The 16,773-nt window shown below is 37.4% G+C and overlaps 1 protein-coding gene across 1 annotated transcript in view; it reads right to left on the bottom strand.

Annotated features, from left to right (window-relative positions):
* LOC150089465 (uncharacterized) overlaps positions 1–16,773 on the bottom strand; it is a 1,372,165-nt gene that overhangs the window by 43,085 nt on the left and 1,312,307 nt on the right. Inside the window, exon 60 of the mRNA XM_090389992.1 lies at positions 13,180–13,197. Coding sequence (XP_090246118.1) covers positions 13,180–13,197 — 18 coding nt within the window. The remainder of the gene's footprint in view (positions 1–13,179; positions 13,198–16,773) is intronic.

Here is a 16,773-nt window from a genome sequence, read left to right as displayed (position 1 = left end):
CCGAGCATCATCGGCTGAGTGATTTATCCTTAACCATCTTTTCACTATAGGAGTAGGATCCCATTCCATTAGAGGTAGGCTGATTAGACTAATAGTTCTTGTGTTTGATACATTAGAAACAGTTAGGCGACTTCTCTTCTCTGAACATGTTATGTTCATCTTTGAAAAACCCCTTTCCGCTTCTGCTGAACTTACAGCAATTGTTCTGACAATATTTTTAGCTCTTTGAACACTTTCAGGAATTGCATAATTCTGGGAATTTTTAATAAAATGTTTTCCACGAAATCTCGATAATCATTAATATCAATTTGGTAATTAAAAATGTCATTAAATACGAGCAATTGTTCTTCAGCTGCTTTCCATGGAACTAGTACTTCTTTAATATTCCAGTAATCTGGCTGCAAAAGATTGAGAAATTGTAATTTATTCCTATCTTTAATTTGGCTACAAATTGCTTTTAAATGTTCACAATCCATTAGTCTTTTTTTCAACTTCATTACGATGCTTTCTAAAAGTCTTTCCCGAGGAAGCCTGACAAATCGATGATTTTCTACGAATTTTATATTTTTGAAGGTTTCTGAAGTAATTAATTCATCAACTTTTTTTTCATGTGGACCCTTTTCCTTTCCAAGCATTTGAAATTAGCATTAGCATTACTAGAGGCATTTGATGCAAGAAAGCAAGCTTATGCAGCATCAGCCAAAAAAAAAAAAAAAAAAACCCACTTCCACTTCACCCCTCTGTTCGTTCAAAATACCTGTCCAGCTGAGCCTTAAACTTATTTAGGCTATCAACTTCCACGACAAGGGATGGAAGTCTGTTCCACCAACCAACCACCCGCTGGCTAAAGGCAAATTTCCGCACGTCTATCCTACATCTGTCTTTCCTCAATTTGAATTTATGCCCTCTCAGGTGATTATTCTGAGCGAGAGGAAGAATCCCATCAGCATTGAGCATGCTCAAACCATTCAAGGCTTTATACACCTCTATCAGATCACCTCGCTGGTGCCTAGTCCCCAGACACTGTAATTTGCAAAACTTAAGCCTTTCTTCATAAGAGCACCCCTTTGTTCCATTCACTAATCTTGTTGCCCTTCTCTGTACTCGTTCCAGCAGCTCTACATCCTTCTTGAAATGAGGCCTCCAGACCTGTATACAGTACTCTAGGTGTGGCCTGACCATTGCCTTATACAAGGGAATAATCACCTCCTTATCCCTGCTAGAAAAATTCCTATATATCATTGACAATACACCATGAGCTACTCTTGCAGCCCGTCTGCACTGCTCAGAGAACTTCATATCTGCCTGCACAACCACCCCCAGGTCTCTTTCATTCTCTACCACTGTCAGTGTAGTACCACAGAGTTGATACGTTGCTCTGGGGTTGCTGTTTCCCATGTGTAGTACTTTACATTTGTCAATGTTAAACTTCATTTGCCACCTCTCAGCCCATCTGCTCAACCTTTCCAGATCCTGTTGCAGCAGCATAGTGTCAGTAGTGCCCTTGACAACCCTGCCTACCTTTGTATCGTCTGCAAACTTCGACATTAAGCTTGATATACCATCATCAATATCATTTATGAATACAGAAAACAATAATGGACCCAACACTGAGCCCTGTGGGGCTCCACTAATAACATTAGTCCACGACGAGCAGTGTCCATTGATTACCACTCTCTGTCTTCTCCCCCTCAGCCACCCCTTTATCCACAGCAGCAATTTGCCTCCAATGTCACACTGTTCCAATTTGTGCAGCAGTCTTCCATGTGCAACAGTATCAAAAGCCTTTCTAAGATCCAAGTATATAATATCAAAGTTATTCCCTGCATCCAGTTCCTTGTGACTGCATCATAGAATCCAATCAAATTGGTCAGGCAAGACTTCCCCTGAACAAAACCATGCTGTGTCCGAGCTATAACTGAAGTCTTGTCTAAATGATCCTGCAGTGCTTCTTTAACTAGTGCCTCCATTAATTTTCCTGGAACAGAAGTTAAACTCACAGGTCTATAATTACTTGTGTCAGCCTTTGATCCTCCTTTGTGAATTGGGGTCACATTTGCACATCTCCAGTCTGTTGGTACCTCCCCGGAGTCCAAGGAAGTCTCATAATTATGGCTAAGGGTTTGCTTACTTCCTTTGCTGCCTCCTTTAATATAACTGGATAGATCCCATCCACCCCTGGTGCCTTTCTTGTGTTTATCTTCAACAATTTCTCCTCCACTTTACTCTCAGTTATTACAAGATTCTCTAGCTTACTGCTAGAGTTGAATACACCTCTGGCTTTCCCTTCGCTAAATAAGTCCTCATGAGTGAATGTCAATGCAAAATATTCATTTAGTTTGTTAGCTACCTGAGCAGGATCATCAACAGTTGACCCATCGATATCAAGTGGACCAATCTGATTCATCCCCTTCCTTCTAGAGTTTACATAAGTAAAGAACTCTTTGCTGTTTTTCTTTGCATCCCTTGCCAAAGATTTCTCGTAATCTGCCTTCGCCTGCCTAACCTCCTTTGTAACTTGGTTACAGATCAACTTGTATCTATCATAGGCTTCTGTGTCATGTGTTAATTTGTATGTGTCCCATGCATGTTTCTTCTCTGCCATATGCCTCATCAGTTCATCTGCCATCCATTTAGGCCTAAACCTTGAAAAATATTTCTTAGTTGGTATGTAAAGCCTAGTAGCGTCCAAGATAAGTTCTTTGAATGCTTCACATTTTGCATTTGCTGTTGGTAACATCATCAGTTGGTCCCACTGTATAGAATTTAAATACTGTCTCAGTCCATCGTAGTCGCCTTTACGAAAGCAAAAACCCTTTCCTTTACCTCTGATGGTAGTTACCTCTTTGAGTAAATACCACTTCAGCACACTGTGATCACTGCCACCTAGTGGTTCATTTATCTGCAGATTCTTAATGCATGAAGAATCACTGCTGATAATCAAATCAAGAGTATTCCTCCCTCTAGTTGCCTCCCGAACATGCTGATGTAGAAAACAATCATCCAATAAATCCACAAAAGCCTTGCTAGTGTGTGAGTGACCAGCCCCCAAATTCCAGTCAATATCTGGGAAATTAAAATCTCCTATTATAAGACTCTCTGATTTACTGGCCCACTCTATTTCCCTGTACAGTTTCTTATTATACTCATCAGAGTCATTAGGCCTATAGCACACTCCTACTCTCAATTTTGATCTCCCAATACTTATGTCACACCAAACTGACTCGATACTGCACTGTCCAGCGATGTCCACTGGCTTTACTTACTTGGATTTTATGTATTTCTTAACTAATAGCATAACCCCTCCTCCCTTCCTATCCAGTCTATCCTTTCTGTAGACGTTGTACTCCCCAGATTCCAGTTCTGCATTCCTTATATCTGTGTGACACCACGTCTCTGATATCCCAACAATATCTGCCTTTGATGTTTTGAGCAATACCTCAAATTCATCAAATTTATTTACTAAACTCCTAGCATTGGTGTACATGCAAGTATACATGCACCTATTTCTATTCTTAGCTACCCTAACACAACCCATGTGTTTACTTGTACCGCAGTGACTCCCGGCAGTCTCTGAAATATCCTGCATCTTGTTTTTCAGGCTTCTGCTCATTCCAATAGAAGCAGTGCAAGAATCTCTTTCACCTCTGCCAGTGGCTACTGTTAATCTATTCGTCTTTGTCTCCCCCCCAAGCTAGCAGTTTTCCAACCCACCTAACACTGCCTCGACAGCAAATATTCTTGCACCCTTTCTATTTAAGTGTATCCCATCCCTGTAGAAGCAATCTCTCCTGTAAATGCTTTAATAGATCTTATCACGAGTTTTTCAGCCTTTATTATGTCTGTATTTCTTGCTTGCAGTGCATTTGAAAGAAGAGAAATTTCGTTTAAAATATCAATCATCAATGCCAAATCAGTTATAAAATATATATTTTCAAGACGGGCAGCCATACCCAAGTACTTTTAATTGGAATAAAAATAGTGATGTAGCGCTGGATAAGCGAGGCACACAGCTAGGGTTGAACTTAAACTACAGGCAGCCCATCTTGGACCCAAAACTCTACCAATCTTTATAATTTCAATTCCAAGTTGTTCGGATATTTTGGAAAGTTCAATTTGGTTCTTATTGGATTAATGAAAAATAGTATATATCTTATCAATAAATATTTTAAAATGATTTACTTGCTTTATTTCCTTTATCGAATCATCTAAAACAAGATGGAGGCTATGATTTAAACAGTACCATATTATCATGTTTTGAAACTCTTTTGCAATCCTAGTGCTCACTCCAGATTTTCTCCCAAGCATAACGCTGGCACCATTGGAACAAAATCCTATTAAATCCTATTTATTGGAATGAGCAGCAGCTTGGAAAACAAGATGCAGGATATTTCAGAGACTGCTGGGAGTCATTATGATACAAGTAAACACATAGGTTGTGTTAGGGTAGCTAAGAACAGGAACATGATACTTGCGTGTACACCAATGCTAGGAGTTTGGTAAATAAATTTGATGAATTTGAGGTATTGCTCAAAACATCAAAGGCAGATATTGTTGGGATATCAGAGACGTGGTGTCACACAGATATAAGGAATGCAGAACTGAAATTTGGGGAGTACAATGTGTACAGAAAGAATAGACAGGATAGGAAGGGAGGAGGGGTTATGCTATTAATTAAGAAACACATAAAATCCAAGGAAGGAAATCCAGTCGATATCGCTGGACACTGCAGGGCCGAGTCAGTTTGGTGTGACAAGCAGTGGGAGATCAAAATTGAGAGTAGGAGTGTGCTATAGGCCTAGTGACTCTGATGAGTATAATAAGAAACTGTACAGGGAAATAGAGTGGGCCAGAAAATCAGAGTCTTATAATGGGGGATTTTAATTTCCCAGATATTGACTGCAATTTGTGGGTTGATCACTCACACACCAGCAAGGATTTATTGGATGATTGTTTTCTACATCAGCCCTTTCGGGAGGCAACTAGAAGGAGTAATACTCTTGATCTGATTATCAGTAGTGATTCTTCATGCATTAAGAATCTGCAGATAAAGGAACCACTAGGTGGCAGTGATCACAGTGTGCTGAAGTGGGATTTACTCAAAGAGGTAACTACCATCAGGGGTAAAGGGAAGGGTTTTTGCTTTTGTAAAGGAGACTACGATGGTCTCAGACAGTATTTAAATTCTATACAGTGGGACCAACTGATGATGTTACCAACAGCAAATTCAAAATGGGAAGCATTAAAAGAATTTATCTTGGAAGCTACTAGGCTTTACATACCAACTAAGAAATATTGTTCAAGGTTTAGGCCTAAATGGATGTCAGATCAACTAATGAGACGTATGGCAGAGAAGAAAAATGAATGGGATACATATAAATTAATGGGTGACATGGAAGCCTATGATAGATATAAGCTGGTCTGTAACCAAGTCACAAAGGAGATTAGGCAGGCAAAGGCAGATTATGAGAAATCCTTGGCAAAGAATGCAAAGAAAAACAGAAAAGAGTTCTTTACCTATGTAAACTCTAGAAGGAAAGGGATGAATTAGGTTAGTCCACTGGATATTGATGGTTCAACTGTTGATGATCCTGCTCAGGTGGCTAACAAACTAAATGAGTATTTTGCATCTACATTCACACATGAGGAGTTATTCAGGAAGGGGAATGCCAGAGTTGAAGTAAACTCTGGCAGTGAGCTAGATTATTTTGTAATAATTGAGAGGAAAGTGGAAAAGAAATTGTTGAGGATAAACATAAAAAAGGCACCCGGGGTGGATGGGATCTATCAAATTATATTGATGGAGGCACCAAAGGAAGTAAGCAAACCCTTAGCCATAATTATGAGAGCTTCTTTGGACTCAGGGGAGGTACCCGTAGACGGGAGATGTGCAAATGTGACCCCAATTCACAAAGGCTGACACAAGTAATTATAGACCTGCGAGTTTAACTTCTGTTCTAGGAAAATTAATGGAGGCACTGGTTAAAGAAGCACTGCAGGATCATCTAGACAAGACTGCAGGATCATCTAGACAAGACTTCAGTTAAAGCTCGGACACAGCATGGTTTTGTTAAGGGGAAGTCTTGCCTGACCAATTTGATTGGATACTATGATGCAGTCACAAAAGAACTGGATGCAGGGAATAACTTTGATATGATATATTTGGATCTTAGAAAGTCTTTTGATACTGTTGCAAATGGAAGACTGCTGCACAAATTGGAGCAGTGTGGCATTGGAGGCAAATTGCTGCTATGGATAAAGGGATAGTTGAGGGGAAGAAGACAGAGTGGTAATCAACCGACACTGCTCATCGTGGACTAATGTTATTAGTGGAGTCCCTCAGGGTTCAGTGTTGGGTCCATTGTTGTTTTCTGTATTTATAAATGATATTGATGATGGTATATCAAGCTTAATGTCCAAGTTTGCAGATGATTCGAAGGTTTGCAGAGTTGTTAAGGACACTACTGACAGTATGCTGCTGCTGCAACAGGATCTGGAAAGGTTGAGCAGACTGGGCTGAGAGGTGGCAAATGAAGTTTAACATTGACAAATGTAAAGTACTACATATGGGAAACAGTAACCCCAGAGCAACGTATCAACTCTGGTACTACGCTTACAGTGGTAGAGAATGAAAAGGACCTGAGAGTAATTGTGCAGGCAGATATGAAGTTTTCTGAGCAGTGCAGATGGGCTGCAAGAATACCTCATAGTGTCTTGTCAATGATATACAGGAATTTTTCTAGCAGGGATAAGGAGGTGATTATTCCTTTGTATAAGGCAATGGTCAGGCCACACCTTGAGTACTGTGTACAGGTCTGGAGGCCTCATTTCAAGAAGGATGTAGAGCTGCTGGAACGAGTACAGAGAAGGGCAACAAGATTAGTGAATGGAACAAAGGGTTGCTTTTATGAAGAAAGGCTTAAGTTTTGCAAATTACAGTGTCTGGAGGCTAGGCACGGGCGAGGTGATCTAATAGAGGTGTATAAAGCCTTGAATGGTTTGAGCATGCTCAATACTGATGGGATTCTTCCTCTTGCTGAGAATAATCACCTGAGAGGGCATAAATTCAAATTGAGGAAAGACAGATGTAGGATAGATGTGCGGAAATTTGCCTTTAGCCAGCGTGTAATTGGTCAGTGGAACAGACTTCCATCCCTTGTTGTGGAAGTTGATAGCCTAAATAAATTTAAGGCTCAGCTGGACAGGTATTTCGAACGAATGGAGGGGTGAAATGGGAGTTTTTTTTTTTTTTTTTTTTTTTTGGCTGATGCTGCATAAGCTTGCTTTCTTGCATCATATGCCTATTCTAATGCTAATATTGTTGCACTGTCCAGCATTCAGGAAGATTATCTTCAATTTTGGAGTTGTTATCGTTTTTTATTTCAATAATTGACGTGCTGCTTTCTTCAAGTTATAGTGGTTGTGCTTGTGACTGTTTTGTACCATCCAAGGCCAATTCTGACACAACCACTGATTTTGGTTTCTTATTGAAAAAATCTGTCAAACTCTGTTGCCTTTTCATCCTTTTAAGGGCTACTGCAAAAAATTTTAAAAATGTTTTATTTTAATATATTATAGAGCAGGAGCAGATATGTGCCTATATATTTATATTTGAATAATTTTACTGGTTCTGTCCACGTGTGGTCATATCATAAACATCAGTCAGAACACATTTTCTTCATTTCATCGATACTAAACAAAAATTTCTTGCTGAATTAATAAAAGGCATAGGCTATGCAGATTAAATACAATAGAATAATGTGTTGTTGTTGTTTGTTATATGGTTTTTAGGAGCATTAGCAACTAAGGCCATATTGCTCCGGGGATATGCGGTGGTCATTCCGTGACTTTTCCACCTCCTCCGTATTTGGTGGTCACGGGCCTGAACCTCGGTCTAATCAAGAAGCGTGTGCTATGCACTGCTGCTCGGGATAGTTGTGATAAAAACGTCTTAATTACCACGTGCACACTGACATAAGGATTCCGACATGGAAGAACATTCTTTCACGGCTTCCGAAATGGGTGATAAGATAACCCTTGAAATCCATATTTCTATTGGTTCATTGTGTCCTAGCTTCCTGTTGTTTTTATTAATCGCGGAACACTAACGCACTCATAATATCTCGTGTGAATTTAGGGCATAACACAAAGCTGAAACAAATGACAGTGTGTCACCCCCTGGTTGTTTGGCACTTTTTCTCTTTACGTTATATGATTGTTTACTTAAGTAACAAACGCTAGGGAATAAAAATGTAGTATTTCATCAAAGGTATAATGAGTTTTATGAAATGAATAAATAAATATTACAAGCATAGTTCCGTCTAATTTTTTCACCTATGGACGGAATGAACATTACTATGGGCACTTGGAATACGCTGTTGCGTAGATAAACGTTAAAAAGAGTAAGGAATGTAAATTTGTGATTTCCACATTGGGTAGGTGCCCACCTTAGAGAGAACCCTGATCACAAGTGCCATTTTAACAACCGGTTCACCGAACTCAACAAAAAATTAGGTATTGGTTCTGCCGAACCGGCTGAATCCCACCACTGGTTAATACCATAGCTAATTTTTTCCATCTAACTGGCGAGTTGGTTTTTTTGGGTCTGTGGCATATTAACCACCAGTTCACTACTAGATTTGGTCATCTCTTTTACTTGTTACCTATTGACAAATGAATCTTGTGCTTGTCTGCAGAAATATGTTTTTGCAAAGCAATTTGCATACTGTGAGAAATGAAAAACTCTGGGTAATATGGGTGGGAAGGGGAGCCGAGCTGCCTATATCATACCCTGCAGTAAGTTGAGTTACGGGATCATCCTGTTTGTCCACACAAGCTATTGAAATTCTTTCTCATCAGTTTTGGATCACAGGCTTTATACAAGTTGGCTATTTTATCCCTCATCTGCCATTCCTGATATACTTGCTCAACAGTAAGTCAGGAACAGACCACTAGACACACAGTCTAGTGGGTATGTGTGTCTGTCTGTCTCTGATGGAAACACACATCCCCACCTTGCACCAAAATCATGTCTCACTAAAAGTCCTCACACTGTGGCCTCTTCCATGCCCACCACATATCACCTCTACATATTCCCACAAACTACTAAGCTTGACATATCAAGTCAAGCTTTTATTTATATAATTCAATCTACATGAATAAAAGTTCTCATTAGGACAGGTGTTCCTGTTTCAATTCCCTTTCAGTTTAGTCAGAATAAAGAATATAATAGTGTAAACCATGGCATTTTAAAATTTTTCTTATCATTCCCCAAAAAAATTGAGTGTTACTGTTACACATAATGCAACAGCATGCCTGCTTTTAAAGGTTTTTTTTTTTTTTTTGGCACACTTGCTTTAGGTTTCATTTCCTCTGGTCTCTGATGGGATAAAAACCAGACTTGTACAATGAATGACAAGTGGCCAACCCAATACACTATAACATCTTACATTTTATGGAAACAGCATATATCATGATTTAAAGTCCAGAAGCCAGTTCCTCTGAAAATTATGCTAATTGTAATTATCAGTGTGCAGTAAACATTTGTAATAAAGTTGCCGGATAGCAGTTCTTTGGGACTTCCTGGTATGCCATCCTCATGTATATTAAGCATACTGACAATTGTTTTCATTCTTTGCCAACTTTAGGCATGGTTTTTCTGGAAAAGAGGATAAAGTATTAAAAAATCTGTTTGTCCAAAAAAAAAAAAAAAACCTGTTTCCCTGATTGATATTCAACTTTGGCATAGCTAGTTGCCTTCTGCTTGCATTCCACGTTCTTGGTGGTCTTTGGAATACAGGAAGCTCTGAAATTCTTTGAGTACTATCCTACCTACATTCAAATTTCTGAGATGGTTTCCATATGGCATGCCATTTGTAAATTACACCTCTACTTTTTGCAGCTTATTGTATATTAAGCTGCAAAAGGTTTCCAATCCTTTTGGTTTTTCCAAAAGGATTGGAAATCCTTTTGGAAAAACCAAAGGATTTTTCCAATCCTTTTGGTAATACTATGTATATCATAATTCAAAGATGTGTATACAGGAACTCCCCAACTTACATGAGGGTTGAGGGCGCCTCTGTAGCCAGGTGGGAAGGAGCAGCAGTGCGTAGCACACGCTTCTTGATTAGACCGGGGTTCGAGCCCGTCACCACCAAATACGGAGGATGCGGAAAGGTCAGGGAATGACCACCGCATATCCCGGAGCAATATGGCCCTAGTTGTTAATGCTCCTAAAAACCAAATAACAAAAACAAACATAACATGAGGGTTGCATTCCGCAGAACGCTACGTAAGTCAGATTTTACATAAGTAGGAATTTCCCCCATGCTTGTGCAGCACTCGCAATTGTGCTCGCTGAATTGATTGAATCAAAAAATAAATGTTCGACAAACATGTAAACAGAATTATTTATTGTATTCATTCAAATTTTTATCTTATGTGCAGGAAAAATTACAAAAGTGTGCGGCACCTCTGTAGTCAGGTGGGCAGGAGCAGCAGTGCGTAGCACATACATGCTTATTGATTAGACCGGGGTTTGAGCCCGTTAAAAGTCTTTTAACATGACCACCAAATACAGAGGATGTGGAAAGGTCAGGGAATGACCACCGCATATCCCCGGAGCAATATGGCCTTAATTGCTAATGCTCCTAAAAACCAAATAACAAACAAAAGCATGCAATTTAAAAAAAATTTCAAAATTATAAAATTACAAAAAAAGAGAGAAGACAGGCATAATGTCAGTAAGTTATACCTCTCGAGCATCGTTGCCAGAATCGATGTCTTCACCTGATAAGTACACCGCTGCAGAGGTTGAGTGCTGTGGAGATTTAGAAGGGGTCGGCTGCACAACCTTAAGGAAGAACATATTAATGGATGACTGGACGGCGGCTTTTTTCTTTTCATTGTAGATTTCTTTGTAGCAAGCATATCATTCACCCCTCTGTTAACTTTTAAGAATTGTTCGCTGTCAGGATCCATCTTCTCAAACCTTGCCATTGCTTATGCAATTTCACAAAATGCCATTGGCATCTCTCTGGTGATGAAGCGTCTCGGCTCCTCATTTGGTTCATCTTGAGCTTCGTCAGCATTTTCTTCTTTCACTATCGCTGCCTGCAAATCAATAAGTTCTTCGTTAGATAATTCCTTCTCTTCTTCCTCTATTAACTCCTCCACGTCTTTGGCATTAACCTCCAACTGAAGTAGCTCTGCAACTTTTACAATCTCATCTGCAACCTCTTCATATGATTCGCCTTTTTCAAATGCTTCGAAGCCTTTTACGTGCCGTGGGCATATTTTCTTCCATGCGCCATTTAAACAACTTTTAGTAATTTCCACCCAGGCTTTATTAATGTTTAAGGTGGCATGGTTAGTATTGTAAGATTCCCAAAAGTCTCTTAACGTAAAATTTTTCTCGCCATCTACTGCAGACAATGCTTGAGCAAATGTTGTGCGTAAAGAATATGCTTTTAAATTCGAAATAACACCCTGATCCATAGGTTGGATGAGTGAAGTCGTGTTTGGTGGTAGAAATATGACTCTCACGTTTGAATTGAAATCATCTTGATGCGTAGGATGTCCAGGAGCATTATCTAATAGAAGCAAAATCTTGAAAGGAACGTCGTTGTCTTTACAATATGTTTCAACCTCCGGAATGAAGCAGCATTAAAACCAATCCTCAAAGAGAGATATTGTTATCCATGCTCTCTGGTTCAATGAGAAATGCACGAGGATTTCCAGAATGGTACACGAGCAGTGGATTTAATCTGTGATCTCCAGCTGCATTAGCCCAAGCAAGAGCGTGGCCCTATCTTTTGAAGTCTTGAAACCTGGCATTGTTTTTTCCTCTTTGGCAATGTATGTTTGATCCGGCATTTTTTTTTCAATACAGAGCAGTCTTGTCAATATTAAAAATTTGCTGCATTGAATAGCCACCTTCATCAATAATTTTTTCCAACACATCACAAAATTTCTTTGTAGTTGCAGAATCGGCACTGGCGACTTCACCATATACTCTAACATTGTGGAAATTAGCGTGATGCTTGAACCTATTAAACCACCCATTGCTTGCCACAAACTTGGGTTGGGGTTCGCCGTACTTATCATTAATATCTTTATAAATACTTGCTGCTTTTGCTTGAATGGTCATTAGACTCAGGGGCACTCGCTTCTGAATCTGATTTGATTTTCCATCCATATTATTAACAGCTGTTCCAGCTTCGATATAGCACCTGAACACTGTTTTGTGATCACTGTTGATCTTAAGTGCATTGATCCTGTGACATGTTCTTTTATGTGTGCACTGTCCTTTGAAATAGTATTCACTGTGGAAGCAGCGAGACCCGATTCCCTTGTAATAGATGACAAACTTTTTCCTGCTTTGTACTTCTTAATCATTTTCATCTTCATTTTTAATCAATTTTGTTTCGTTTCCTGGCACTACCACCACTTGCACTTTTCGTTGGTTGCTTTCCCTTCACCATTGTAATACGTAAATAGAAATGAAGAGAAGTTTCTGAAAATTTGTTTTTTTATATAATTGAAGATTTCATTGAAGGGGAACACATTTCACCATAATAGCCTAAAAACCCACACAATTGCAGTTATTGGTATTATCGCAAATGCAATAAGACCGAGTTTACTACCCGTTTATAATTAGATGCACTAACAGTAAAGCCCAATAAACCGGAAAGTGCAAATTGTTTTTATTGTTTTTTTGGTTGTGTCCTCCACAAATGTGCTTTAGAAAATTATCACAAAGGCGTTCAAAATTGATTCTTACAATGGAACATATGATAATGATGAAAGTGTAGTACAATTTCCATTAGGAGATAAATAGTCTAGTAATATAGAGAAATTTTCAACTTCTAAGGACTTGGAACAAATTACAAAAAAAACCAAAAAAAAAAACGTGTTATTGGGTTCACCATTTATTACTACGGAATGCAAAATACCTCCATTTATTCCTACGGAATGCAAAATACATTTCTACGATTTTTTTAAATTTGCACCGGCTGGAAAAAACTTACGTAAAATTGAATTTCTGTAAGTCAAGGAGTTCCTGTATTTTAAATATCACCAATATAAACTGTTGATCATCTTGTTCTTTACATTTATCAACTTCAAATATGCATTCTTAATTAATTAAATTAAATTTATTAAAAATTTATCAAAACTTACTGGTTGTCCAGGTGGGCCCTATTTACAGAAAGGGGAGGGAGAAAGGGAAGGAAAAAATGAGACACTAGTTCAGAATAAATTATATAAAATATATAAACAATTTTAGATAAATCTTAATGTGATGAAATGAATTAAAGTAAAAATTATAAATGTAGGAATGTTTTTGTCCAGTCCCCCCCCCCTTTCAGGACTCATAAATGTTCTGGTTTTCTGAAATTTTAAACTGTATGTTTAAATACAACTGATAAACTGCTGGGTTTAGCCAGAAGTTTTTATCAGTTGTATGAATTTTTGTTATTTGTATGTATTTTTGCCATTTGTATGAATTCATTTTTAATCTCAAATTAGATCTACCAAACATGACTTCATAAAATCCAATTATATACCTAGTGCTAGAAAAACCACTATGTGTAAGTTCACCAAGAGCAAATTCTAAGGAAATAAGGACAACAGCTGGACGAAAGCTATTTCTTTTTCCTCTCTTCTAATCTATAAACAATCTTGGTGTGAAAGTTTTCAGTATACACTTATCCGCCATTCTGCAGAGCTTTCTCCTGTGGCCTAAAAGTGTAATTCAAAGAACCAGAAATATCTGTAGAATTAATTTGGAGCCAAGCTGATATTTTAGTTTTACTGCCTCAAATATAGCAGAAATGCTATATTGTGTGGTGAGAAATGTGTTACTGAAAAATTTCCTTTGCCATTCCTGCACATACTGGAAATGTTTGTAGAACATTTTCAGAAATAAATATTCAGTGAACAGATAAATGACATTGTCTGGATATAAAACCATTAATTCCATTATGTTACATAGATTTAACATAAATTTTATGTAAAATATTGTTATAAATGATCAAAATATGATTAGGGCAGGAAGAAATTAATAAAACTTTACCAAATAAAATTTACTCAGTAAAGTATAATTGAGAAAACCTTTGGACTCAGATTATTTTATTACAGTGCTGCTTAATTATCCTCCAAAAGTGGATATGATGTAATTATTTTTATGATATACTAAACTACTTTCTCATTTATGAATATTTTTTTATCATTTTTTAAACAAATATTAGCTAAACATGGCAAACTTTTCACTGTCCCCCACCCTTTTTACTTCTGCCTTACATTTTAGACTTTAAAACTCTTTTGTTTGTTTCAATGGTAGCCATCAGTATCTGGCCACCCTACCTTTAAGCAACAGCATAAAGACAACTAATAAAATTTAAAAACTGATATTTAACTATGTAACTGTAAATAATCATAAAACAGCAAGAGTAGTTATGACTAAATTAGGAAATAAATTAAATTCAATTATAAAATGAAAAAAAAAAAAAAATTGTGCATAATCTCATTAACTGACAGTGGCATGAATATTGCATTAATAATAACTTCAGTGGAATGTCATTTATGAATAAGCTGAGGTTTATTAAAACCAAGCAACAAAAATTTAACTAATATTCCATTTAGTGCATTAGCATAATTTCTGTATGTATCTAAATTATTTAAAGCAAATCAAAGGATACATAAAACAGCATCCTTACAATGCGACTTGTATCATGAAATCCTTCATGAGTTGCATACTCTTACATTTTGAATAAGTAATATTTCCCATATATAGATGCATTTGAAAGATGTAAATATATTTGTTTCCTTTAAACAATTCAGCTGCATATAGAAATGATGCTAATGCACAAAATTGTACGTTTATTAAATTTTTCATAGCTTTAGGCCTTATAGTCTTAAACTTATACTAATTGGAAACATTCCAATTGCATTTTCATCCTTACACTCTGCCTACCTACCTACTGAAAAGTAGGTTATCATGAAAATGGTGCTGTCTAGGAGGTGGCACTCAACTGAGAATAAGCAACAATATGCTTCTCTATATGGGAAGTTTTACTCATTCGCAGTACAAGCATAGGCAACTTGTGAAGTATGTCACAGTATGAGTTGTAATGATGGAATTTCATGTAAACTTTTGTTTGCTTTAAATAATTTAGCAATGTACAGAAATGATGCTAATACACTAATGTTTTGGTGTGTTCTTTATTAAATTTTTAATGCACTACTTAGAATAATGAATAGAGAACTGCAGTTTCTTTCTTAGAATAAGATTGTATATTTGATTCTTTCTAAAATGGAATGCATATTGCAAAATAATAAGGAAATCCAATATAGTAGATTTCCTTAGAATGTTGCATAAAGTAGTTTTTAAGTTCTAGTTCTAATTAAGTTCTAATTTTTGTAAAGGGAATGGGCACTGCAGAGGCCACCACCCCATACTGCAAACCTTCCCTTCCCCCAACTAAATTTTACAACTTTATCAATGAATCATGTGCAATGATTTGGAAGGAGGATCCACTAAGATGCAAAAGATATTGTTCTGCTGAGTAGTTATTAGATGGATAAATTAGATTCAATCCATTTGTTCCATGGCTGTACAAATTACTGGAATAGAATATCAATAAATCTCATTAAAACAAATAATTGACTTTAAGACCAAGCCCCCCCCAAAATAATGACTAATTGTCCACCAAACACAGTTTACCCATCCCCATAAAAACAATGACTTCCATATTAAATTCCTATCAGCAAGAAGTAATACAAATCACAATTTGGCTAGAGCATTAGCTTAAAAAAAAATAAAGAAAAAACACATTCAAGTGATCAATAAAGAAAAGAAAAATAAATTATGTACTAACATACTTAAAACTTTAAAATATTCTGATATATCCTCCTGGAGGATGTATGAAAAACAGCAGTGAAAAGCATGAGTTAAAACTATGGAGGTAAAACTCATTTCCATATACTATAATTAAAGTAAGGGGGAAAAAATTATATAACATCAGAAGGGAAACACTGAGACCTATATGATAAACAGAGAAATACTAATTCTGCTTGGATACAAATGTATTGGCACTGGAAGAACTGAAAAACAGGGTGGAGGAATCATGATCCTGTATAAAGATGAATATCAGTCTTCAAAGGAACACAGCCGACCGGGCTAGCCGAGTGGGTAAAGTACCTGCCCGGCAACCCAAAGGTCGCGGGTTCGATTCCCGCCTCGGGCTTGGATCAAAGTACTGCAAAAACCTTGGGAGGTGCAATATGGCCACAGAAGCTGATGCGCCAACAACTACCAAATCAAAAAAAAATCAAAAATCAAAGGAACACCTCTTCAAATCAGATAATTTTGAAGCCACCTGTGCTACCTTTTTCAATGGGAAAATAAAATTACAAATCTGCCTTATATACCTGCCTCCTGAGCACACCAGAGATTCAAGAAATGAACTCCTTGCATGGCTTACCATTAACCTCAATCCAGCTGTAGATATGATCCTTTTAGGAGATGTTACCATGCCAATTCCAAAACATACCGATGAAAAAAGAAATCTTGACTCTATTCTTGCACAACTAGAGGGAATCAGTGGTTAGATGTTGTCTATTACAATACACTCAGCATTAGATAAGCAGATAACTTGTTTCACTTTAAGTCAGACCACAATCCCATAGCTGTAGAGACCACACTCAATGTTGCTGTAACCAACCAGAGTGACAGCGGAAATTTTAACAGCATGCACAGAACGACCTATTCTT

The sequence above is a fragment of the Mastigoproctus giganteus genome, chromosome 2 (assembly GCF_048544385.1).
Source record: "Mastigoproctus giganteus isolate SK-2022 chromosome 2, ASM4854438v1, whole genome shotgun sequence".
Classification (NCBI taxonomy): Eukaryota; Metazoa; Arthropoda; class Arachnida; order Uropygi; family Thelyphonidae; genus Mastigoproctus; species Mastigoproctus giganteus.
This window is presented reverse-complemented; position numbering and strand designations above follow the sequence as displayed.